The sequence below is a fragment of the Tamandua tetradactyla genome, chromosome X, assembly GCF_023851605.1.
Source record: "Tamandua tetradactyla isolate mTamTet1 chromosome X, mTamTet1.pri, whole genome shotgun sequence".
Taxonomy (NCBI): Eukaryota; Metazoa; Chordata; class Mammalia; order Pilosa; family Myrmecophagidae; genus Tamandua; species Tamandua tetradactyla.
Window position 1 is genome coordinate 34,223,667 of NC_135353.1, and position 24,982 is coordinate 34,248,648.

Consider the following 24,982-nt stretch of genomic DNA (forward strand, 5'->3'; position numbering starts at 1 on the left):
AGTCGATTGTGATGATAAAAAAAATATTTAAACCCTCTAGCCTTCTATATTCTGGAGCAGCTGGAAGTGAAAATTTGAGAGGATCATGTGGTAGCCCATGACAAACTCTGGGATCTGTCCTGTAACTCCTTGTTGAAGAGTGCTTTGAAAACTATTGCTTTTTTATTTCTTTGCTTTGCATATGTACTATACAATTTAAAAAGTTGTAAAAAAAAAAAACAAATGCAAAAACAAGAACGAGCAAAACTTGAGGATTTAACTGTTCACCTGGAGAATTTATTGAAAGGTCAGCAAACTAGCCCCAAAGCAAATAAAAGAAGAGAAATAATAAAGACCAAAGTGCAAATAATAGAAGAGAAATAATAAAGACCATAGTGCCTATAAAAGGATAGAAATAATAAAGACTACAACAGAAATAAACAACCTGTAGAACAATAAAACAGTAGAAACAATAGAAAGAATAAGCAAAACTAAAAGTTGGTTTGTTGAGAAAATGAACAAAATTGAAACCCCCCCTAGATAGAATAATGAAGAAGAGAGAGGACACAAATGAAAGAAAATGAGAAACGAGAAGGGTGTTCTTACCACAGATCATGAAGAAATTTTAAAAAAGAGAATATTATGAACAATTATATCCCAACAAACTAGTCAACTTAGATGAAATGAAAAAATTCCTAGAAACACACGACTTACCTATACAGACTTGAGAAGAAATAGAAGATCTCAACAAACCAATTACAAGTAGAGGTTCAGTCAGTCATCAGAAATCTTCCCACAAAATAAAATAAGAAAAGCCCAGGATTAGATGGCTTCACAGGAGAATTTTTTGGAAGATTTCAAAAAGAACTAGGATCAATCCTGCTTAAATTCTTCCAAAACTTTGAGGAAAAAGGAAGTCTACCTAATTCATTTTATGATACTAACATCACTCTAATACCAAAGTTGGATAAAGAAGATACAAGAAAAGAAAACCATAGACCAATCTCCTTAATGAACAGAGATGTGAACATTCTTAACAAAATACTAGCAAATTGTATCCAATGCCACATTAAAAGAATTATACATCATGACCGAGTGGGATTCATACTAGGAATGCGAGGGTGATTCAATATAAGAAAACCAATGTAATACAGCACATTAAGAAATCAAAAGGGAAAAATCACATGATCATATCAATTGATGCTGAAAAAACATTCAACAAAATCCAGCATCCTTTCCTGTTAAAAACACTTCAAAAGTTAGGAATCAAAGGAAACTTTTTCCTAAAGGGCATATATAAAAATCCCATAACCAGCATCATACTTAATGGTGAGAAATTAAAAGCATTCCCCTTAAGATTGGGAATGTGATAAGGATGCCCATTGTCAACACTGTTATTCATTATTGTATTAGAAGTACTAGCTGTAATGATTCACTGGAGAATTTTGTCCTCCAAAAGGACAAATGGCATCTGTATAGGAAAAGGAGGAGTAAAACTTTCATTATTTGCAGATGACATGATCCTATACTTAGAAAAACTTGAAAAATCTACAGCAAAGCTACTTGAGCTAATAAACAAATTCAGCAAAGTAGTAGGATACAAGATAATGTACAAAAATCAGTAATGTTTCTGTATACACACAATGACCTATCTGAGGTAATAATTACGAAAAAAATTCCTTTCAAAATAGTGACTGGAAGACTCAGGTATTTAGGAATAAGCATAAATAACCAGGGATATCAAGGACTTATACACAGAAAATTACAAAAAATTGCTAAAAGAAAAAAAGAACTTAAACAGATGGAAAGATATTCCGTGCTCATGGATAGGAAGGTTGAATGTTGTTAAGATGTCAATTCTACCCAAACTGATCTACAGATGCAATTCAATACCAATCAAAATCCGAACAACCTACTTTGAAGACTTGGAAAAGCTAGTTATAAAATTTATGTGAAAGGGAAAGTGACCCCAAATAGCTAAAGATATCCTTAAAAAGAAGACCAAAGTGGGAGGACTATATCACTTCCTGACTTTAAAGCTTACTATAAATCTACAGTGGTCAACACAGCATGGTACTGGCACAGAGATAGATGGACTGACCAGTGGAATAGAATCGAGAGTATAGAAATTGACCACCAAATTTATAGACATTTGAGCTTCGATAAGGCCCCCACATCCACTGAACTGGGACAGAATAGCCTTTTCAGTAAATGGGCATGGGAGAACTGGATTTCAATAGCCACAAGAATGAAAGCAGACCCCTACCTTACACTCTATAAAAATTAATTCAAAATGGATTAAAGACTTAAGAGCCAATACCATAAAACGTCTAAAAGAAAATGTAAGGAAACATCTTCAAGATCCAGTAATAGTAGGTAACTTCTTAAACTTTACACCTAAAGCACAAGCTGTGAAAGAAAAAATAGACAAATGGGAACTCTTTAAGAGCAGGAGCTTCTGTGCCTCAAAGGACTTTGTTAAAAAGGTGAAGAGGCAGCCACATTAATAGGAGAAAATATTTGGAAACCACATATGGGATAAAACCTTGATATCCTGTGTGCATAAAGAAAGTATACAGCTCAGCAAGAAAAGAACAAACAACCCAATTATAAAATGGGCAGAGGAAATGAATAGGCACTTTTCTGAATAGCAAGTACAGATGGCTAAAAAGCATACAAAGAGCTGCTCCTCTTCATTGGCTATAACGGAGATGTAAATTTACATGACAATGAGATATCACCTCACACCCATAAGAATGGCTACTATTAAACAAGCAGGAAACTATGAATGTTGGAGAGGATATGGAGAAATTGAAACACTTATTCACTGCTGGTGGGAATGTATAATGGTTCAGCCGCTGTGCAGGTCAGTTTGGCGATTCCTCAGAAAACTAAATATTGAGTTGCCCTATGACCTGATAATACCACTAAGTATATACGCAGAAGAGTTGAGGACAGTGACATGAATAGACATTTGCACACTGATGTGTGATGTTCATAGTGACACTATTCACAATTGCCAAGAGATGGAAACAATCCAGGTGTCCATCAACAGATGCGTGAATAAAAAAAATGTGGTATATATATATATACGATGGAATATTATGCAGCATTTAGACAAAATGATGTCCCGGAACATGTGACAACGTGGATGAACCTTGAGGACATATTGCTGAGTGAAATAATTCAGGCACAAAAGGACAGATACTGTATGATTCCATTATCATATCTGTGTAAAGCCTCCAGTGTTCTGGAGTAGCTAGAAGGATAGACCTCAGATGAGGAGATGATAGTCCATGACAAACTCTGGAACCTATTCTGTAGCTGCTTATTGAAGTGCGCTTTGAAAATTATTGCTTTTTTCTTTGTATTTATATGTTATATTTTACAACAAAAAATGATAAAAAAGAAAACTATAGGCAGCCATAGTAATAATAGGTAAAATAATTTCCTGAAGTTAAAAATTTGAAAATGTTTCTAGGTCACTACTATAGCAAAGTTGATATTTGTAATAATTTTCTACTTGATATTTTGAGAACCCACACAGTTTTGATAGTTAATCTATTAGTATTTAAGATAGTGTTTAATATTTAGAATCTAAGAAACTCTGCTATTTGTAGCTATAGATTTTTTTCTTGTTTTAATTTTAAATTGGTTTATGAAACATCCGGTACAAACAGGGTTTACAATGGTTACTTAGATATTTTATTTAAATATGCCTATGGATGAGGTAACTAAGATATCCATTTTAGGTGGTTAAGATTTTCATATGTTAATTGTAAAAGTTTTATATCTTCATATTTTCCTGAAATCAGATAAATGTTCAGTAGCGTGGGTTTCTATAGCAATGTAGATATTTAACTTTGTACTTGATATTTTGAGAACATTCACAGTTTTATAGCTGGTCAAATGGTATCTAAGTTAGTGTTTAATATTTAGAATTTAAGAACTTTACTATCTGAATTATAGATTTTTTCCTTGTGCCTTAATTCTAGATTGATTTATGAACTTACTGCGCAAGCACAGGTTTTAAAAGTGATTATTTGGATCCTTTATTTAAATATGCCTATGGTTAAGCTGACTAAGAGTTCTATTTTTGGTGGTTCTAAGTGTATTGTTTGTTTTCTTAAATAAAAATATTACAAAAAATAAGGCAGTAGAAATTATAGCTACATTTTCAATGATAAAAGATTTATAGAAATTCTAAGTAAGATTTCTTGGGAAGAAGCATTTACATATTTAAAATGCTTGGGGCAAGTTAAATTTACATTCAAGTTTGATGTTAACTTTGTATTCTTACCTTGTAAATCAACAGACTGGCTATTTCATGTCAAAACCTGACTTTTAAAAAGGTAGAGAATTGCTAGATTTTTACAAGTAATTCTAAGATAGTTTTCTAATTTCAATGCATTCCACTTTAGACTGCAGAAATGAATGAGCGCTTGCAGAAAATGGGGGAGTCTTCGCTAAGAAATTTTAGAATGGACGCTGAACAAAGTTTGTATAAGTTTGAAGGAGAAGATTATAGAGAAAAACAGAAGGTAACTTTATCCTCAACCATTAGACCCTCAAATTAGCATTTTTCCTCATAACAATTATAATATAACTTTGGTACTTAGCTATTACAGTACTCTTCTATAGAGTGAAATTTGCTATAGGTCAAAAGATCTTACGCCAAGGCCTGTCTTTAATATGTGTTTTGCTGGTTTATTATTATTGTTATTATTTCTATCACCATCATCATCATCTTCGTTTTTGCTGCCACTGCTACTACTCTTTGATATTGAGAAGCAGTATAGGATTGTGTTTGCCTTCCTGGACTCTGGAGCTGAAATCCCAGCTCTGTCACAAGGTGACCTTGGGTACTTAGTTTTCTCACCTATCAAATGGAGATTGTTATAGTTATGTCTTAGAGGTGTTCTGATGATTAAATTAGTTAATACCCATAAAATAATTAGACCAATGCCTGATACTTAGTATTAACTATATTAGTAATAGTGTTATTTTTAGTGTATAGGTACTTAAATTTCAGAAGGACTTTGTTACAGGTGGTCTCAAGTATAAAAGAGTGCCTCATCATATACTCCACAGACAACTAAGGTCCATGAAGAGATGGGGTTTTACTTACTTTATTTAAACTGAAATTAAGGTTATAATTTTAAATTATTTTGAAATGACTTAAGACAGAGAAGTTGCATATATAGAGCATTCACATAGCTCCTTTACTCTGCTTTCCTTAATGTTAATGACTGATATAATCATGGTACAGTGATCAAATTCAGGAAATTAATATTGGAATAGTACTACCAAGTAAGCTACAGAACTTATTCAAATTTTGCTAGTTTTCCTCTTAATATCTTTTTCTGTCCAGAAGATCCAATCCAGTATCCCACATTGCATGTTGTTCTGTCCCCTCAATCTCCTCTAGTCTGTGACAGTTCCTTAAACTTTTCTTGTCTTTTGTGACTTTTGAAGATAAATGGTCAGTTAATTTGTAGTTTGTCTCTCAGTCTGGGTTTGCTTGATGTTTTCTTATGGTTTCATAGAAATTATGGTTTTTTGGCAAGAAGACCACAGAAAGGGAGCTGTGTTTTTCTCAATGTATCGCATCAGAGGATATGATACTAATATGTCTTATTACTGGTGATGTTTACCAGTAAACTGCATTTCTTCAGTGCGAAGTGACCATTTTTTCCTTTGTAATTGATAAATATCTTGGGGGGAGATACTTAATATATTCCTCACACTTTCATCCATTGATTTTATCATCTGTTGGTGGAGCTTGCCTCTAATGGTTGTCATTGTGATGTTTGCATAATGCTGTTTGTATTTACCTCATTCCTGCTACTTCTATTAATTAAAACTTTTCTGTAAGAAGGTGCTGTTCCTTCTTCCCAAATGAATTGTTTACTTATTTATTTATATCAAGTTGGACTCTTGGATATTTGTTTTATTTTTTGTTATAAATAGATATACATATATATAATTATATATCTGAATAATATATATATTATTGGTATAATATATAATAATATATAATTATATCTTTATTTTGTTTAAATTATTCCATAAAGCTGTTATTTTTTGGAACTGGCCCAAATGAATTTTGTTAAAAATTAGAAGAAAAATAAAAACTCATTCTGAAATATTGATTTTACTGAAAAATGAGAGGGGAGCCATTTTAGTTTCCATTGTGATTAGTATGCTGATGATGCTTTGTTGATGTCATTGAATCTGATAGTTTTTAGTTACTTAACTTATATCTGGTTGGTCTATCTGTAACCTTAAATCAGGCTGTTTATGTTTTATCTTGATGAGATGGAGATGATGGTCTGCATGCACAGGGTGGAAATTACCTTCCTAATAAGTTTTTTAGGTCTCATTATGTGATATAAATTTTATTAATTTTACAATTATTCCTAGGGGCTTATTGGTACTAGGAGTCTTTTATACAGTGGAAAAATATTAAACAATGAAGAAACTAAATATCAGTGGGGCTGATTATCTACATTCTTAGAGGAAAATTAGACTTTGTTAAATACTTGGTTATTTTTAATGTAACAGGTTTTCCTGTGTAAAGTGCTTTTAATTCTAGAAACACAATGATGCACAGATGTAGAGGAATTTTAATAATGATTACAGTGACTTGTATTTTATACTTAAATGTTTGACAGTATTCATTCTTTACAAAATCAGAATTATTTGAGTATTTTGAGCTGAGATTGTATTTTAATCTTTCTCTTAATCTTTTGTAGTTAGGTTCTCAAAATGGGGTGAGACTATCATTTGAAGATGATTGAAAATTTGAAAGAATATTGTTTATATGTTAATCAGCAATGTGACTATACAATGAGATAGATTTTCATGTACGATTTATTGAACCAGTAGCATTGCTTTACAACCATATATCTGGTAAATTAAATCATAATGGCTGACATTGATCCTGAATAAATTAAATTAAATATTTGTATTAATGTACTCTTGTCAAAAACGAACTAATTTGGTATGATTTATTCTGTTTTCAAAAGTTCAGAAATTGGCCTTTAATATTTATTTAAAATTTGAATAACTAGACCTTCAAACAAGTATTTGTTAAAGGGCCAAATACCTTACTTTTTGAAAGTTGGTTCCAGCTATTATTCATGTTCACTATATATTTACCACTAAATATTTATCACTAGATAAAATATTGGTTATTTATAAAATAACTTTTCCATTAGTATAATCTCACATTAATCCATCTGAAAGAAAAAGCAAAAATCGTTTCACTGTTGTATTTCTCATTTTTCTTAAATATCCCATTATAGTATCCATATCTCATAGACTCTTAGAGTTAGAAGAGAACGTAAAGGTCATTTACTCTAACTTTTCTTACAATTAAAAATCCCACCTATGGCATTTAGCTGTTATCTAGTCTCTGTTTAAATACTATCATGTTGGGGCGCTTATTCCTCTCTTGATGGGTGGTTCATTTCACTGTTATCTAATCTCTGATTCTCAGAAAACTTCAGATTTAATTTATAAGCTCTTTGAGGGGAAGGAATATTTTATTCTTCTTTGTATTCCTGACACTGGCTTGCATGTACTACAGTAAATATTTAGTAAATATTTGTTAAGTTATATTATTAGCAATTTACTTTTCTGTAACTTCCCACATTGGTTTTAATCAACAAAGAACTGTGTTCTTTTCTATTTGATAATGTGAGTACCACCATTATGTCTCTCTTTAGTCTTCTTTAGATATGTGAGAGTCTGTATTGGTCATAGTTTATCATCCACTTTTTTTTTTTGTATGCTGTATGGTGGGGATCACATTTCATTCTTTTTTTCCATGTGAGTATCCCGTTATTGCAGCACCATTTGTTGAATTTTTGTTTGTTTGTTTTTTCTTTCTTTTGTTTGCTTGTTTGTTTTTGGTGCATTGGTTGGGAATCGAACCCAGATCTCCTGCATGGCAGGCGAGAATTCTACCACTGAACTACCCTTGCACCCCCTTATCATCTACTCTTAAAATATGATGCCAAAATTGCAATTCAGCCCTTAGATAAGATCAAATAGATTGGGCAATTAATGGTGGAATGCCCTGGAATCTCTGTAATATAGATAGTTAAATGGTTGAAATGACCATTTAATAATTCTATGGAATTATTTTTTCTAATTCATCTGGTCAGCCAGCCTACAGATACTTATTATGAACTCATTTTATGTAAAAGTGCTAGGCTAGGCAATGTGAAATCAAGAAAAAACATATGTCTAGAAAACTATTCCTACAGACTCCATAACTTTGTATTGTCAGTTTTGTGTCTGTTGACTGTTAAATTGTATTTTCTGGCTGACATGGGCATAAAGGTTTGTAGTATTACCAAATCATTGGTCATATTGCCCTGGATGTTTGATAAATTCTTATATTTAAGTCTTAGCAGTTTACCTAATGCTTCCACCATATGATCCTAGTTAATCCTCAAGATTGGTAGTATTATTCCCATTTTACAGATGGAGAAAATAGTTTCCCCAAAGTTATATAGCAGGATTCAAATCCAAGTCTTCTGATTCCACGGACTTTTCCCACTGTGATACTGCTGCCTTACCAAAGGTCTCATTTAAAAATTTCTCTTGATTAAAAAAAAAATTCTCTTGATTTGTAGATATGCTTAGTATGTGCCTATCATGTTGCTATTCTTCATTTACCCGCCCTTTTACCTATTTTTTTGTATGCTATGGGGTGGGGGTCACATTTCATTCTTTTCCCATGTGAATATGCCATTATTACAGCATCATTTGCTGCATTTTTTTTTTTCTTGGAGTGCTTGGGCTGGGAATCAAATCCGGGTTTCCTGCATGGCAGGTGAGAATTCTGCCACTAAACGACGCATGTACCACCCCCTTTCACCTTTTTCTGATGGACGTATTTACTGCAGTCGCCAGAATCAATGTTATTCTTCATTCTCTATTAGCTAATATTTATCCATTGAATTTGATGATAAAATACTGGCCAGATTGTACAAGTTCTTCTTAATTACTAAGGAAGAAGAACTAATTTTTTAAACCTATTTTGAAAAAGAAAAAGTAAACGATCTTTCCACCAAAAGTTGATATGCAATAAGGTTATGAAACTTTGGAGGCATAAATTGTGATTTATAAAGCCAATTTGTATTGTCTCTAATGACTTTGGTTTTTTTATGTTTCTGTAACCTTGATGTGCTTTAATTTTATAAAGCTGTTCGGAATAATCAAACCCCTTGTTCTTGTTTGTTGTGTATAGCTTGGTATGGTGGAGTGGATTGAACCTCCTAAACGAGAACGCAAAGCAAACTACGCAGTGGATGCCTACTTTAGGGAGGCTTTACGTGTCAGTGAGCCAAAGGCTCCAAAGGTAAAACAGTACAAAACCAGTTTTAATGTCCTACAGTAGAATTCTGTTGTAACATGGTCAGTGGTTCAGATTTACTTATATTATTGCCAAATCATGGTTCCTAAAATGTTTAACAATACAGAAAAATACTTTAGATGGCACAGCTGTGCAGATGGATTTCATTGTATTTATTTTTCCACATATAAAAGAAATAGTCAGTATAGATACATGCACTATGTGTACTGAAAACAAGTATGTGTAATGTGTTTTTTCCCCAACAGGCTCCACGACCTCCAAAACAGCCAAATGTTCAAGATTTTCAATTTTTCCCACCACGTTTGTTTGAACTCCTAGAAAAGGAAATTCTTTATTATCGCAAGTCAGTAGGCTATAAGGTAAGTTTAAAATTTTTTAATGAATATAATATAATCTCTTAAACTAATACAACCTAATAAGCTAGACTAGAAGCTGTTGCATTTTAATGTGAGAGAGTGTGAGAGTAAATAAAAATAGTGGTATTTTTAAAACCAAGGAGGAGGTTTAACTTAGAAACAAAGCACCTATCTACTGAATCACCAATGTGATGATCTAAAATAGATTAATAGAGAATTATACACTATTTCAAAGTAGGAATAAAGTGTATTTTGATTTAATAATATTAATGCTTTAATGATTAAATAATATGTAGAAAGAAAAATAGGTGTGTTTTATTAGAAGTTAATTTATAATATAGGATAGTAAATTTTAAATAATAATCCTTAATATTGCCAAGAAATAGTATTTTTGTGTTTATGCTCACAAGTTGATGAAAGCCCTGTTGGTAGTAGATTGGGACCATTTAGATATTAAAGATAATTACAAACAGGCAAGTTATAGGTTCAAACTTCAAAATAAAAATAGTAAAATTAATAATATTTAATAAGATTTCATGAGGTAAGCAAGTATTATTAAAAACATGATAACAAATTATATACTTTTGAAATGATCTCTTGAAAATTCAAAATTCTCATTTGTATAAAAGGTAGACAGGAACCCATTTTTGAAAATGTGAATGAAGTTTAATGTGTCACATTAAATTTATCACATTGAGAGATTAAGTATAATAGATTATTTCTATATGTTGAAATTTACTTCCTGGTGAATGGAGAGGGACAATCAAAGGTAAATTAATAGTATAAGCAAAATGATAAAAATATTAACACTGTTGTAATTTAGAAAGTTTTCTGGTTCATGAATTGGAAGCTATGGTTTTTTTGGGGGGTACATGGTCCAGCAATTGAACCCGGATCTCCCACATGAACGGCGAACATTCTACCACGGAACCACCTGTGCACGTGGAAGCTATGTTTTTTAAAAAAATATTTTGTGAAGCTTTATCACAATTGGAATTATGACTGATTATTTTAATTAGTAGCTGTAATGTGCCTGGAACAGCTCCATGTGCATGAGATATTTAATTAGCTCACTTATATTTTGAAACTAAAGTATTTGTACATTTTGTCCAGAATGGGAGCATTGCTATTTGAAACAGCAAAAAAAAGCCTTGCTTGCTACTTATTGTATCAAAGTTAAAAATATATATAAATAAGAGCAAGAAACTTAAGGTGAATATAAAGTGATTAGTTATAATCTAGTTAGGGAAATGTGATTAAGTTTGAATGTATTTAAACCAACAGAACTGGATAAAATCCTTAGGAATTTGTAGGAGAGTAAAGTAATCATGGTTGAACATTCAGACCAGGCATAAAACCATTTTCAAAGAAAGTGAAAAGAGTGTTATGCCACAAGAAACAGGCAAGTTATAGGTTCAAACTGCAAAATAGAAATAGTAAAATTAATAATAGTTAATAAGATTTCATGAGGTAAGCAAGTATTATGCTCTCATTAATATTTGTAATAATTTTAGATTTAGAACATTATTTTTTGTTACTTTTGATTGTTATTAGTGAGACTTGAAAGGAGAATTAATTGGAATGTTAGGCTTGAGATACTCATAAACCAAATATTTGTGTAGAGTATCTTATAATTTATAAAATGCTCTCACACATACTTCATTTGATTCCTAACAGCTTTGTGAGATAAGTATTATCTCCATTAATAGGTAAGGAAATTGAAGTTCAGAGATGTTAAATGACTTGTTCAAGGTCACATGGGTGACAGTGTTGCCATAGGAGCTGATTTTGAACCCAGGTTCTCGGTGTTCAAATGCAATACTCTTTCCACTCAGACATGCTTGGCTATTTCCACATGTGATATAACCCTACCTATTTCTGCAGTCTTAAATAAGGACTGTGTTTACAGTGGTGGTACATGTCATTTGGGAGGTGAGCCAAATGTTTGTCGAGTAGCAGCAATAAAATAAAAATCCCTGATGATATAACTATTTTTGCTTCCTATTTGGAGATACTGAAACTTTGTCCCCTGTGATAATTGCAGTGCCCATCACATCCTGGCCACAGCTCTGGTTTTAATGTAAACAGGGTCTTTCATTACAGGCAGGTTTTGGTTAGGGGTGAGGTCTTATGATGACTAGCTGTTTGATGGCTAACTGGAAGGAGATGGAAGAATGAGGAAACCTCAGGAGAGGGAGGAATGAAGATGCAGTTGTAAAGGGTGATAGGAAGAAGACATAAGGAGAGAGGAAAGGAATGAATGGGGAGAGGGAAAAAAGGCCTAGGATTTATGTTATTGCACTTTAACTGTTTTTTTTTTTCTCCTCATCTCTGAGAAACAAGGGATGGGAGAGGGAGAATGAGAGCAAGGAGGATATTTGTTTATTTAATACATGTTTATTGTGCCAGGTCCTGTGCCAAGCACTGGGGATATAGCGGCGAATAATACAGACAAAATCCCTCACTTCACGGAACATACATTCTGTTGGAGGAGAGAACCATTAAACAGACACCACAGTGTAATTATGTTGTTGTGTGGTTAATGCTTGCAAAGGGTGCTAAGAGGGAGTATAACATAAGTGTCCAAAGAGAAAGATCTAAGAAGTGTTCCCTAAGGAAGTATTGTTTCAGCTGAGATCAGAGAGATGAGCTTAGCCAGGTGAAGTGTGGGCGAGAAGAGCCCAGCAGGCGAAACAACATGTGCACGGGTCTTGAAGTAGGAAGGAGGATGGCCCTTTTAGGGAACTGAAAGGAGGCCGATGTTGCTAGAGAACAGGGAACTGAGGGGAGAGTGACTTAAGATGAGGTTGGTTGAATGGGTAAAGTGAGATTGTGTGGAGCCTTCATGCTTTATAGTTCAGATTAATGAAGTTGAACTTTCTCTTTAGAGGAAAGGAAAAGGAAATCATTGAGATATTTTTGAGGCAGAAGGGTGAGTGGGTGGTGAAATGATAATGGTAGCAGATACGTGTTTAGTCATTACTTGTGTCACTTGGTGTTTTAGTTTCCTAGCAGCTAAAACAAATACCATATAATAGGTTGGCTTAAAGAAGGGGAATTTATTGGCTCCATGGTCTTTGAGGCTAGCAGGCTTGCTTCTCCCTGGGTCAGTATGTTCTGGCTGGCCGGAAATCTTTGGGGTTCCTAGGCTTTTCTGTTACATGGTGATATGCATGGTGGCATCTTCTTTTTCTTTTGTGTTCTATTGATTTCTAGCTTCTGGCTGCTCCCTGTGGCTTCTCTTTTGTGTTCAATTTCTTTTGCTTATAAAGACTTCAGCCATATTAGATTAAGTCCCACCCATGTTAATAACATCTTCAAAGGTCCTACTTACAAATGAGCTTGTCCCTTGGGACCAGGGGGTTGGGACCTGAGGATGCCTTTTGTGGGGGATATGATTCAATTCGCAACACTTACTGTTCTATGTTTTATACAAATATTAATTCACTATTCTTATAACAGTCATGGGACTACATCCCTATTTTCCAGATGAGGAAACAGACACAGAGAGGTTGAGTAATTTGCCCTGAATAATTTGCTCAAGGCTGTACTACTAAGACGTGGTAGAATATAATCAGTTTCACATTTTTGAAAGGTCGTTCTGGCTTTTATGCAGAAATGGAGAGAGTTTATTCAGGAAACAAGCCAGGAGGCTATTGAAGTAATCAAAGTAAGGGGAGATGGCAGTGGTGGAAGGAGAACTGATCCCCTACCACTTTACTCCTACCCTTGTCCTCTCTTCAGCCCCCATTCTGAATGCTCTGTATCATTCCTTATGCATATTTAGCTGAGGATTTACAACACACATAAGAATACATTCTGGATGTTGGTTCTTTCTGAGCCTTGTTTCTTCCATTCCTTTCCAGGAACTACGGACCTGAGCTAAGGTGGGTTATTTAATTGAGTGGGTTTCATGTTTGAGTCCATAGTATAGACAGAGCAGCATGGCATGCTAATCATATACAAAATCTTCCTTTCAAGGGTAATGTGATACATACCTGTGAGATGGATCTTCTTGAGGTATATCTAGTGTTTCAGTTTGCTAAAGCTTCCAGAATGCAGTACACCAGAAATGGATTGGCTTTTATAAAAGGGATTTATTAAGGTGCAAGTTACAATTCTAAGGCCATAAAAATGTCCAAATTAAGGCACCAACAAGAGGATACCTTCTGGGAGGAAATACAGCATTGGGGATCCTCTGTCACCTGGGAAGGCATATGGCAACATCTGCTGGCCTTCCTGGGTTGGTTTCAGAATGGCTCTTTCAGCTCCTCTGGGTTCTTCTGGCTTCCCCTGGGGCGTCCTTCTGTATCTTCAAACATCCCTGTCTAGGCATCTGCTCTCTGTATTGGCTCTGAGCTTTCTTTCTCTGTGTGAGCTCTTTTAAAGATTCCAGTAAACTAATTAAGACCCACCTTGAATGGGAAGGGTCCCATCTCCATCTGATCAGAAGCTCCCGCCCACAATTGGGTGTGTTGCATTTCCATGGAAACAACCTAATCAAAAGGTCCCACCCAAACAATAATTCTGCCCCCACAAGATTGGATTAGGATTAGAAGAACATGGCTTTTCTGGGGTACATAACAGTTTCAGTGCAGCACATCTAAAGCTATCAAAGCTTAGATGATGGGAAGAATTGGCACATCATCACATACTGCTCTCCACACCCTGTGTTTAGGGCGAAGCAAATACTTCCCTCCATCTCTGAGGGATTTTTCCCCCCTTTACCTCCAGAATCCTCACCAAAACTTCAGAGTGGATGGAGCAGTATTTATTCTCAGATCAACAAAACTGCTATAGTTGGAGTTATCTGGTATTCTGTACACACAGCTTCTCAAAAAGGGACTCCTTTCCCCCTTTCTGGTTAAATGATTTTTTTGGGTGCATAGTCCAGGAATCGAACCTGGGTCTCCCGCATGGAAGGCGGACATTCTAACCACTGAACTACCTGTGCACCCTTCTGGTTAAATGATTTTTAGTCAACGGGGTTAGATGGGGACACTCTGGGTTCACAGTAACATTTTGTTCATTTTGACTCCCCATAAGTCATTCTGTAATGGTTTGGCTTTATTATATATTGCTAGGGATTATAATATGAGCACTTGAGAAATCTAGGTTCAGTACTATTGGTCTATAATTTGTCTACTTAATTCTTAAATAGCGCTTTGAAACCCTCCAGAAAGTTTAATGCTGATGAGAAACTCATATGGTAAAAATTCATGAGTACCTCTTTAAATGGAAAATATTGAGGAGATTAGAATTTTTTTTGTAGGAAGAGATAGAGGAATTTAGGAAATTTAATCATTTATAATTCTAAATATATGGCAGTTACATATTAGAATAATTTCTAGAATTAAAATAGTAAACATAACATTTTAAAGTTTTTCTGGATTAAAAATATGACCAGTGGATATGGAAGAAATAGGCTGTGATAGGTCCTAAAATTTAACAGTATGATACAATATTCTGGTTTTGATTTTATCAGGAGTTTAAGGGGGAGATTTCTGGGATAGAGAATATCTACATAGGAATAAACTTTTTAATAATTTATTTTTTATTGATATATATTTACATACCATGTAATCATTCAAAGTACAATAAGTGGTTCACAATAGCATCATATAGCTGCGCATTTATCATCACAATCAACTCTTTTTCTTTATTATGACAAATAACATATATGAAAAAGCAAATTAGGTCTTTATAAAATATTTCATTTTGTTAAGGAAATACCGTTTGTTGGACCTAAAACTTTGAAGGTATTTGATAGAGAAATATCTTAAGATCAAAGAGGTTTTTCTCACCTTAAATTGAAATTTGAATCCAAAATATTTTCACATACCAGAAATTTAAGGGACCTACAAATCTTGTAAAGCTGTATCTGTATTTTTTTCTAAATATTTTATTATAAAAAATTTTCAAACAAATATGTTGAAATAATGTTGAACCTGTGTAACTACCGCCTATATTCTACAGTTTACTTTTTACTGCATTTGCTTTATTACCTATTTGTCCATCTCTCCAGCCTTCTATCCATTCATTAATCCATCTTATTTTATTTTTGCATTTCAGAGTTGCAGACATAGGTACATTTTACCCCTAAACACCCTCCCCTCCTTTTCTTCTCCTCAAAGGATTTGGGTAGAAGAAGGCTTTATTAGAAGTAACTTTAGAGTCCACATTTTGACCTACAAATCTTGTCAAAGCATTCTAGGCCTTTTCTATCAAGCACCTCACAACTCTTCCAGAATCTTCCCCTTATCTGCGTAAAAAACCCTTCCAAAATTTTTGATATTTGCAAATTGCAGTATCCCATTTCTCTGGTACCAAAGACTGTTTTAGCTTGTTAAAGCTGCTGGGATGCAATGCACGTATAGATTCAAACTCTGTGAATTATTTATAATAATTAGAAAAAAGGTACTCTAATTAAAATTTATTATAATTCCATTGTATTAACCCAAGGCCATCTGACACATCTAGAGAATGCAGAATTTATGATAGGTTTGCATTCCAAATAGTGGAAAACTTACTATCAACCATTTTATTTTCATGTTTAATGGGATGCTGTAAAATATATTACACATGTATGTATATGCCTTCTTAAATGAATGTACTGTATTCTAGCTGTAGATGCACATAGAGAATTTGGACTAAGGGGCTTAGTTTTTCACTCCATTCAATGAATGCTGCCCAGTGCTGCTGAACTCTACTGGTTGTATATGTAATCTGTAATACTGAGACCCTTGGGGCTATAGTGTTAAGATACAGATGATTGCTTGCTTCCTTGGAAAGCCCAGCTTCTGTCTTCAGTCTTTTGAACCCAAGTCCTCTTCTTGGTTGTCAGTGTATTTGAAGTTCTTTACCCAAAATACCATATTGGTCACTACTGCAGTCTTTTACCCTTGACTGCTGCTTTTCCCATCCCATCATAGGTGTTTGTGTGCTCAGCTACTCAATTTTTTTTTTCTGGTTTGCCTTCTTCATTATTCTGTCACTTCTTTGAAACTTGCAAGTTTTTGTGGGAAGGTGCTGTCTCTTTACATAAAACACTCTTTTCTTTTTGCATGGTGAACTGGTCAGAGCATTGGATTTAATCTTTGGGTGCATTGCCACATCTCTATACTAGTCTGTATGTTGTTGGGTGGGTAACAGGCTCTTTTTCTTACTGCCAAACCTTTTGTTTGTTTATTTTAGACTTCATTTAGTCCTATGTGATAACAGTATTATAGGTACATACTTTGTTCCACAGTATTATCAAATCAGACTATAGTGTGGCATTTACTAATGGGGTTTAACTCTAAAATACCATGTGGCACATTTAAGAAAGGTTTTTATTTTGGAAATATCACAGTAGCAGAAATGTGGAGAAGGGAGGACAATGTGTCATTCTGGTATGACTTTATATTGTTTATGCTTGAAAGAAGTGTAAAGATCTGTGTGTGTTCATATACCCTTAATAATTTTTCACAGCAGTTTATTCATAACTTATTTATTGATTTATAGGTCCCAAGGAATCCTGATATCCCAAATCCAGTTTTGGTTCAAAGAGAAGAGCAAAAAAAAATTGATGGAGCTGAACCTCTTACACATGAAGAGACTGAAGAAAAGGAAAAACTTCTCACACAAGTAAAATATTTTAAGTGGCTGACATACTTCTAGTCAGCCAATAGAAAAGAGAAATTGTAGATAATACTTAATTTTAATTGTAAAGCCTGTTATCCTGATTTGACATGCCAACAAACTCAGGGCTAATTTCTTTTAACTTTTTTTTATTGTATAATATAACATTATATACAAAGCAAAGAAAGGAAAAAAAAAGCAATAATTTTCAAAGCACTCTTCAACAAGTAGTTATAGGACAAGTCCCAGAGTTTGTCATGGCTATGATACCATCATCTCAGAGTTTTCCTTCTAGCTACTCTAGAACATTGGAGGCTAGAAGGAATAAGTATTTTTTTTAACATCATAATCAACTTTTTTTCTTTTTGTGAAAAATAACATATACAAAAACACAATATATTTCAAAGCACATTGCAACAATTAGTTAAGCCCTACCTTCTCTATATAACTCCACTATCACCTTTGATCTTTCTGTCCCACTCTTTAGGGGTATTTGGGCTATGCCCATTCTAACTTTTTTATGTTGGATGGGGCTGTCAATAATATGGGGTAGGTAGATGGAACCAGCTGATGTTCTGGAGAGGCTGGCCCCTCTAGGTTTCAGGACTTATCTGGTCCAGGGACCCATCTGGAGGTTGTAGGTTTCTGGAAAGTTACCCTAGTGCATGGAACCTTTGTAGAATTCTATATGTTGCCCTCGGTGTTCTTTAGGATTGGTTGGAATGGTTCAGGGCTTGGCAAGTTATAATAGGTAGCAATATCTAAGTGAAGCTTGCGTAAGAGTGACCTCCAGAGTAGCCTCTTGACTCTATTTGAACTCTTTCAGCCACTGATACCTTATTTGTTACACTTCTTTTTTCCCTCTTTTGGTCAGGGTGGCATTGTTGATCCCACGGTGCCAGGGCCAGACTCATCCCTGGGAGTTATCTCCTATGCCACCAGGGAGACTTTCACCCCTGGATGACATGTCCCACGTAGGGGGCAAAGCAATGATTTCACTTGCAGAGTTGGGCTTAGAGAGAGGCCACCTCTGAGCAACAAAAGAGATCCTCTGAAAGTAACTCTTAGGTATTCCTATAGGTAAGCTAAGCTTCTCTGCTACGTACATAAGCTTCACAAGAGCAAGCTTCAAGATTAAGGGCTTGTCCTATTGGTTTGGGTGTCTGTAAAGTTTGACACAGTATCAGGAGTTTCCCTGGTGGTAAAGTTTAATGGTTCCATATTTCTTCTCCCATCCCTCAAGGGACTTTGCCAATACTTTTTGATTATCTGCTTAATATATTCTAGAATGTATCCAGGCATTATGTTAAACTATATAGGATTAAACACCCTCATTCTTATTCTGGGCTCCCTGTGTTTCAGTTGTTTAAATGAGCTACCCAGACAGGTTGAGGTAGATTATGTACTACAGATAATTTAGTTTCTGGATAAAGTAAACCTTTCTTCCCTTGGTCTCAAAGAGTAGGTGAGGTTCTAAGATATAGACAATGTCTTCCTTAACCTTGGGTTCTCAATTACTCAATCCTGACCTGATCGGCTTCATTTTTATCTCTAAATACCAAGTTATACATATATAAAAGAGCCTTACAAAATCCAGAAATAATAATTACCACTCCAGACTAATTATGACTGCTGTAAGAGCTTACAATCTAGGCCTCTGTTTTTTATAAGTATTTTCTAAAGGAGACCATGCAATAAGTACTCTCTTGTTTCTGGCTTGTTTTGCCTCACCATATGTCTCATGGGTTCATTCACAATGTTGCATGCCTCACAACTTCATTCCTTTTTGTAGCAGTACAATATTTAATCATGTTTATATGTCATGATTCGCCAATTTACTTATCAGTGCATCCTTCAGTCACCTGCATTCATTAGGCATCATGTATAATGCTCAAAGTCCACTGTCCATCATCACAATTTTAGAAATATCCCTATTTTTAATCCCTTTTATATATAGAATAAGCTCTTTTGGAAATGCTAGGAAATATGTATTCGCAAAACATATATGCATCAATTAATAAAAAATGTTCTTTTGCTAATTATAATAATGTCAATTAATCCACATTTGAATCCTGGTAGCTGATAATTACTGATATGTTCTTGAAAATTTAAATTGCTTTTGTCAATTGATGTGAATTTTCCCTTGAAATTATACTCTAATCTTTTATTTATAGAATAATTTCATAAGTCTCAAAATATCTTTTATCTTCTCTTGGAAAGAATTTTAATACAACTATGAGAGATTTCTGAAACTTAAAGGTGGTCATTGTATAATGCTTTAATGAATTTTATGAGTATCTACACTTCCAAAATAGGCTATAGAAGATACACAAGTTTTAGTGTAAAATGCCCTTCCAAAATAATAAACAAAGGTGCGTATTATATGTATGATACCTTAGTGCAGAAAGTTGCTAGGAAATTCCTAATTGCTAGCTGGGTATGTTTGATGTTAAGTATTGAAAGATAGTTTTTGCATTTTATTTGTTGTATAGTTCTTTCCTTTGTTATAACATGTAATTTTATTAAATGAATTTTTAAAGATTACATTCATAAATTTTTGAGCAAAATGCCTCGAAGTCATAAAGTCTAGTTTGAAGATACAATTGCGGTTGGCTGAATATTAAGACTTAACTGCAGAATAAAATAAAACTTTTAAATATTAATGCTTTTTTTTCAAAATTTATTTCCTAAACCCAAACACAAAGTTATGGTCTTAAAATGCTACTTGACTTGCAGTATATTGTGAATGGGCAGAATATTGTGAATGTATGTATATTATGAATATATAATCTTAACCATGAAATTGCTTTATTTGATAATTAGGAAGTATAATCTATTTTTTTTGCTCTTTCTAGTAGTTGAATTCATTTTAAATCATTTTCTCTTCCATCCTAAATAATTAATCTTTTAACGAATTATGACAATACAAAGGTACCAAATGTGGGGTCATCTGAAATCTTAAGATCACAGGTAGAATTTGGGCATGAAGGTTGGACAAATTTTTGTACTTGTGGTTTCATAGACATGCTATTAATACCAAAGACACTTAAAGCACTGATTGCTTAAACTGTTCTGTCAGTTGAGCAAAGAAGTTGAATGTGCTCAGCAACATTCTGTTTATAGAAATTCTATTTATGAATACAATTTTGTACAGAAATTATTTATTCACAGTAATTTGAAATGATATAAAGAGCTACAAAATTTTTCCATGTTGCATTCTCTATTGAGTATGCTTCAGTACTTTTTGATTTAATGCATCCCTGTCCCACTTCTGTTAATTTACATTGGAAGTAGATCTGTGAAAAAAAATTCATTAAAGTACTAGAATATCAGGACCCCAGCTTTTATATTAGCATTTTTATTTTATTGCATTTATATTTTAATGTAGTTTGTATCTATAAAATATGGAATTAAAAACTATACAGTATATTCAAACTATAAATCAGTTTTTAGTGCTTGGAGAGGAGTACATTCTCTTCATGATAGAAAAGCAGTTATATCTATACTACTCACTTAACTTTTGATTCCAACGTAAAAAAACCTGGAATTTTTATAAGGAGGGGTATTGTAAGTCTTTTAAACTGTTTGTAATGCATTATGTGTAGACATAAGAGGAAGAATAAATGGATTTATTAATTTAACCACTATTGATGATGCTTAATCTTTGTCTTAACAGGGTTTCACAAACTGGACTAAGCGTGATTTTAACCAGTTTATTAAAGCTAATGAGAAGTATGGAAGAGATGACATTGATAATATAGCTAGAGAGGTGGAGGGCAAATCCCCTGAGGAGGTCATGGAGTATTCAGGTTTGTATGTAACTTGAAATGTGGTGTTTTATTTTAACTTTATTCATTTATTTTGTGTCAATTTAATAATACTTTTGTTTAGAGAACTTTTATACTTCTATGAATAAAATTTAGGTGAAAGTATAAAATATAATTGTATTTCTCTAAAAACATTGTAAGATTTATCATCAACTGATCTCTAGTAGTTAGCTAATTAGAACCAAGTAATGTGGCATTATCTGACAAAACAAGGCTGGCTATTGGAAGAGCAATGAAAAAATTAGTTTCCTACTTTCCCCATCTCTGGAAGCTGGTCTCTTCTGATTCAGTCCTCAGATATAGATTCTTTTGAGGTCACCCTTGAAGTAAACAATTCCTGTCAGTCCCTTTTAGATCCTCCAGAGAGGTCATGCGGGTTTAATTAAGCTGGGGTGTAAATTAGAACAAATCTGGAAAGATTGCTTGAATAAACCTGTTGATTGTCCTGGAATCATCTCCCTCTCTTACTCAGCAGTGAGCAATTCAGTGGTGTTTAGTGCATTCACAATAGTGAACTTAATCTAGTTCCAAACATTTTCTTCACTTCAAAAGGAAATCCTGTACCCATTAAGCTTTTATTTTGTGTAATAAAACATCAAGTTTATGAATTTCCTTTTTCTTGATACCAGCATAACAATACTACTTTTTTTTTTAATTAGAGAAGGTCTACAGAAAAATCATGCATAAAGTGCAGAGTGTCCATTTTACCACCAACACTATTACTCTTAAGGTTAATCACATAAGTTTAGGGCATTTGAAGGCTTAGGGAAAAAGGTGGAGGAAAAAGAAACTATTAGCTGCATGAGTTGAGTAAAAGGAGTATACAACAATATGTGTGGAAAGATTTTCTGAAGTGGAATTTTGTTTAAAAAGATAAGAAGGGGAATAGGATGAGTGTGCATAAAATTCAAAGAAAAAAGGTGATTCCAAGAAATATTGTTTTGGTTCTCTAAAGCTGCTGGAATGCAATATACCAGAAATGGATTGGCTTTTACAAAGGGGATTTATTAGGTTATAGATTTACAGTTCTGAGGCCATGAAAAGGTCTTAAGTAAGGCATCAACAAGATGATACCTGGACTCTGAAGAAAGACTGCCTACATGTGGAACACTTTTGTCAGCTGGGAAGTCACGTGGCTGGCGTCTGCTGGTCTTTGCTCCGAGTTCTTTGCTTTTAGCTTCTGATTGCAGTTGTTTTATCTCTTGTGTCCTGTGGGTCTTCTCTTAGTATCTCCAGGCACTTCTTTCTCTAAATGACTGTGGGTTCTCTCTTAGCTTATCTGGGTAAAACGTGGGATTTCATCTCTTAGTTTAGTATCTCCCAGGGCATTTTTCTGTCTCTGAGTGTCTGACCTTTCCTCCAAAATGCCTCCTTCTTAAGGGACTCCAGTAAGTGGATTAAGACTCACCTTGAATGGGTAGGGTTGTATTTTCATGGAAATAACCTAATCAATAGATCCCACCCAACAATAGGTATGCCCACCCATGATTGGATTAAAAGAACATGGCTTTTCTGGGGTACATAACAGCTTCAAATCAGCATAGATATCATGTCAGATGTTCCCTCAAATTGGTGACCAGGCTAAGAGACATGACTAGCTCATGATAACTTAATTGCTGTCTGCCAGGTTGGGGAGCATGTCAGAGTTGGTAGAGGACATTGGAATGGGCTTATATAATTGATTACAGTAAGAGAAGAAACATGTACAGTTGGTTCTTTGTAACTATATAGCACGTTATATTTGCAGGCATTTAAATATATGTTGAATGAATGAGCGAAAGAATAAATGAACACAGATACTTTCAAAAATCAGGGAGTACTAAAAAACCTCTCTTGATAGGCTCTAAAAATGAAAAAATTTGAGATTATAAAATGTTTCATTAGAAGGCCTTCCATTGAAATTATAGTGTGACATTTTAATGCAACCAGATTATTTGGCTCATCTAAAAAATCTAGTTAACTTGGTAATTTGAATACTCTTCTGCATGTATCTAATTCAAACCCTGAGTTATATATATATATATATATATTTTACAGAGAAAGCTATTTCAAGTAAGTTTATAAGCAAAGTACAGGTTATTGGAAATGATTGTAAGATTAGTGAGCAGTTCCAAAAGCAAAGTAACAGTTTCAGTAGAAATTGCTGCTTCAAAGAAAATTTTGAACATAGATAATGGTTTCCTTTTTGCTTTTGCTTGCTAAGAAGCTGTGTTCTATTAAGTTTATATGCGACCCTCTATCCTGCTTCACTTTATGTTTGGTCCATTCTGAATCATGTTTAGGCACAGTAAAAGCATAGCTTAAATCCATGTATCTACCATGTATGGACTGTATGTATGTGAAGATTTATCAATAAAATATTTTTAAAAATCCATATATCTTTTGAAACCCTAGTCATTTGGGATGGATAATTAAAGATTCTTTAAGATTTAATTAAAGGAAAAAATTGCAAACTTAAAACTCTTGTTGAGATCTTATTTTTAAATGAAGCGTTAGTAGTATTTAATAATCTAACACACACATATATGCAAACATGAATCTGAATATTATTTTTTAAAAGTGTATGTTCACTATATTCTTTCCTGTTAATTCTTTATTCTACAGTTCCTTGGATTCATTTGCCTAAGATAATAATATTTTAAAGTAATAACTGTGTTTCAGCTGTATTTTGGGAACGTTGCAATGAACTACAGGACATTGAGAAAATTATGGCTCAAATTGAACGTGGAGAAGCAAGAATTCAACGAAGGATCAGTATCAAGAAAGCCCTGGATGCCAAAGTACTATATTTCATAATTATCAAATTATTATCAGATTATTTTAATTTTTATGGTGAATAGCTTTGACTTATTGCCCATTCAGTTAAAGGCGCTATTTTGTTTAAATACACAGATTGCAAGATACAAGGCCCCATTTCATCAGTTGCGTATTCAGTATGGAGCCAGCAAAGGAAAGAATTATACTGAGGAAGAAGATAGATTCTTGATTTGTATGTTACACAAAATGGGCTTTGATAGAGAAAACGTGTATGAGGAATTAAGGCAGTGTGTACGGAATGCTCCCCAGTTTAGATTTGACTGGTTTATCAAGTCTAGAACTGCCATGGTATGTATTCATTTCTTACTGATTTATTTATTTCCTCCAACTTTTTATTTTTTAAAAGTTGAAACCTAAAGAAAAATTGAAAGAACAATACAGCAAATACTATATATCCTTCACCTGGAGTCTCCAATTATTAACATTTTTCCGTATTTGCTCTCTCTCTTTATATAAGTATGCTCACACATACTTATACATATACATATACATACAGACACATACACATAGCATCTTTCTCTATATTATAAGTTATATATTCAGAAATACATATCTGTATTCATGTTCATAAACCTGTATATATCTGTTTCTGAACCATTTGAAAGTTGCAGACCTCATGAGAGTTCACCTTTAATTACTTCAGCATCATCTCCTAAGAATAAAGACATTCTCCTACATAATCACAATACCATTATCATGCCCCAAAATGTTAACATTGATTCAATAATGTCATCTAGTATATAGTCCATATACAAACTTTTCTATATTCCACAAAATTGTCTTTTATAGCTGCTGCTTTTGAATTGATGAGCCAATCAAGGTTTACACATTGCATTAGTTATTGTATCTCTTTAGTCTCTTATTTAATCCATGACTTTTTGTTTTTCATGATAATAACGATTTTTTTTTGAAGTTGCCAGGTTAGTTGTCTTGTCAGATATCCCATATTGTGGACTTATCTCATTGTTTGCTCATTGTTAGATTATGTAAAGCAA

General features: G+C 33.7%; 1 protein-coding gene and 1 non-coding gene across 5 annotated transcripts in view; one reads left to right on the top strand and one right to left on the bottom strand.

Moving 5' to 3' along the window:
- The window catches only part of SMARCA1 (SNF2 related chromatin remodeling ATPase 1), a 106,751-nt gene that overhangs the window by 54,986 nt on the left and 26,783 nt on the right, over positions 1–24,982 (top strand). For all 4 annotated transcript variants that reach the window (XM_077144853.1, XM_077144852.1, XM_077144855.1 and 1 more), the window contains exons 16-22: positions 4,401–4,520; positions 9,242–9,352; positions 9,613–9,726; positions 17,227–17,349; positions 21,020–21,152; positions 23,832–23,950; positions 24,063–24,275. In XM_077144853.1, the coding sequence (XP_077000968.1) occupies positions 4,401–4,520; positions 9,242–9,352; positions 9,613–9,726; positions 17,227–17,349; positions 21,020–21,152; positions 23,832–23,950; positions 24,063–24,275 (933 nt within the window). The remainder of the gene's footprint in view (positions 1–4,400; positions 4,521–9,241; positions 9,353–9,612; positions 9,727–17,226; positions 17,350–21,019; positions 21,153–23,831; positions 23,951–24,062; positions 24,276–24,982) is intronic.
- TRNAG-UCC (transfer RNA glycine (anticodon UCC)) lies at positions 14,606–14,677 on the bottom strand. Its single transcript has one exon. It is a non-coding gene; the product is annotated as a tRNA-Gly (tRNA).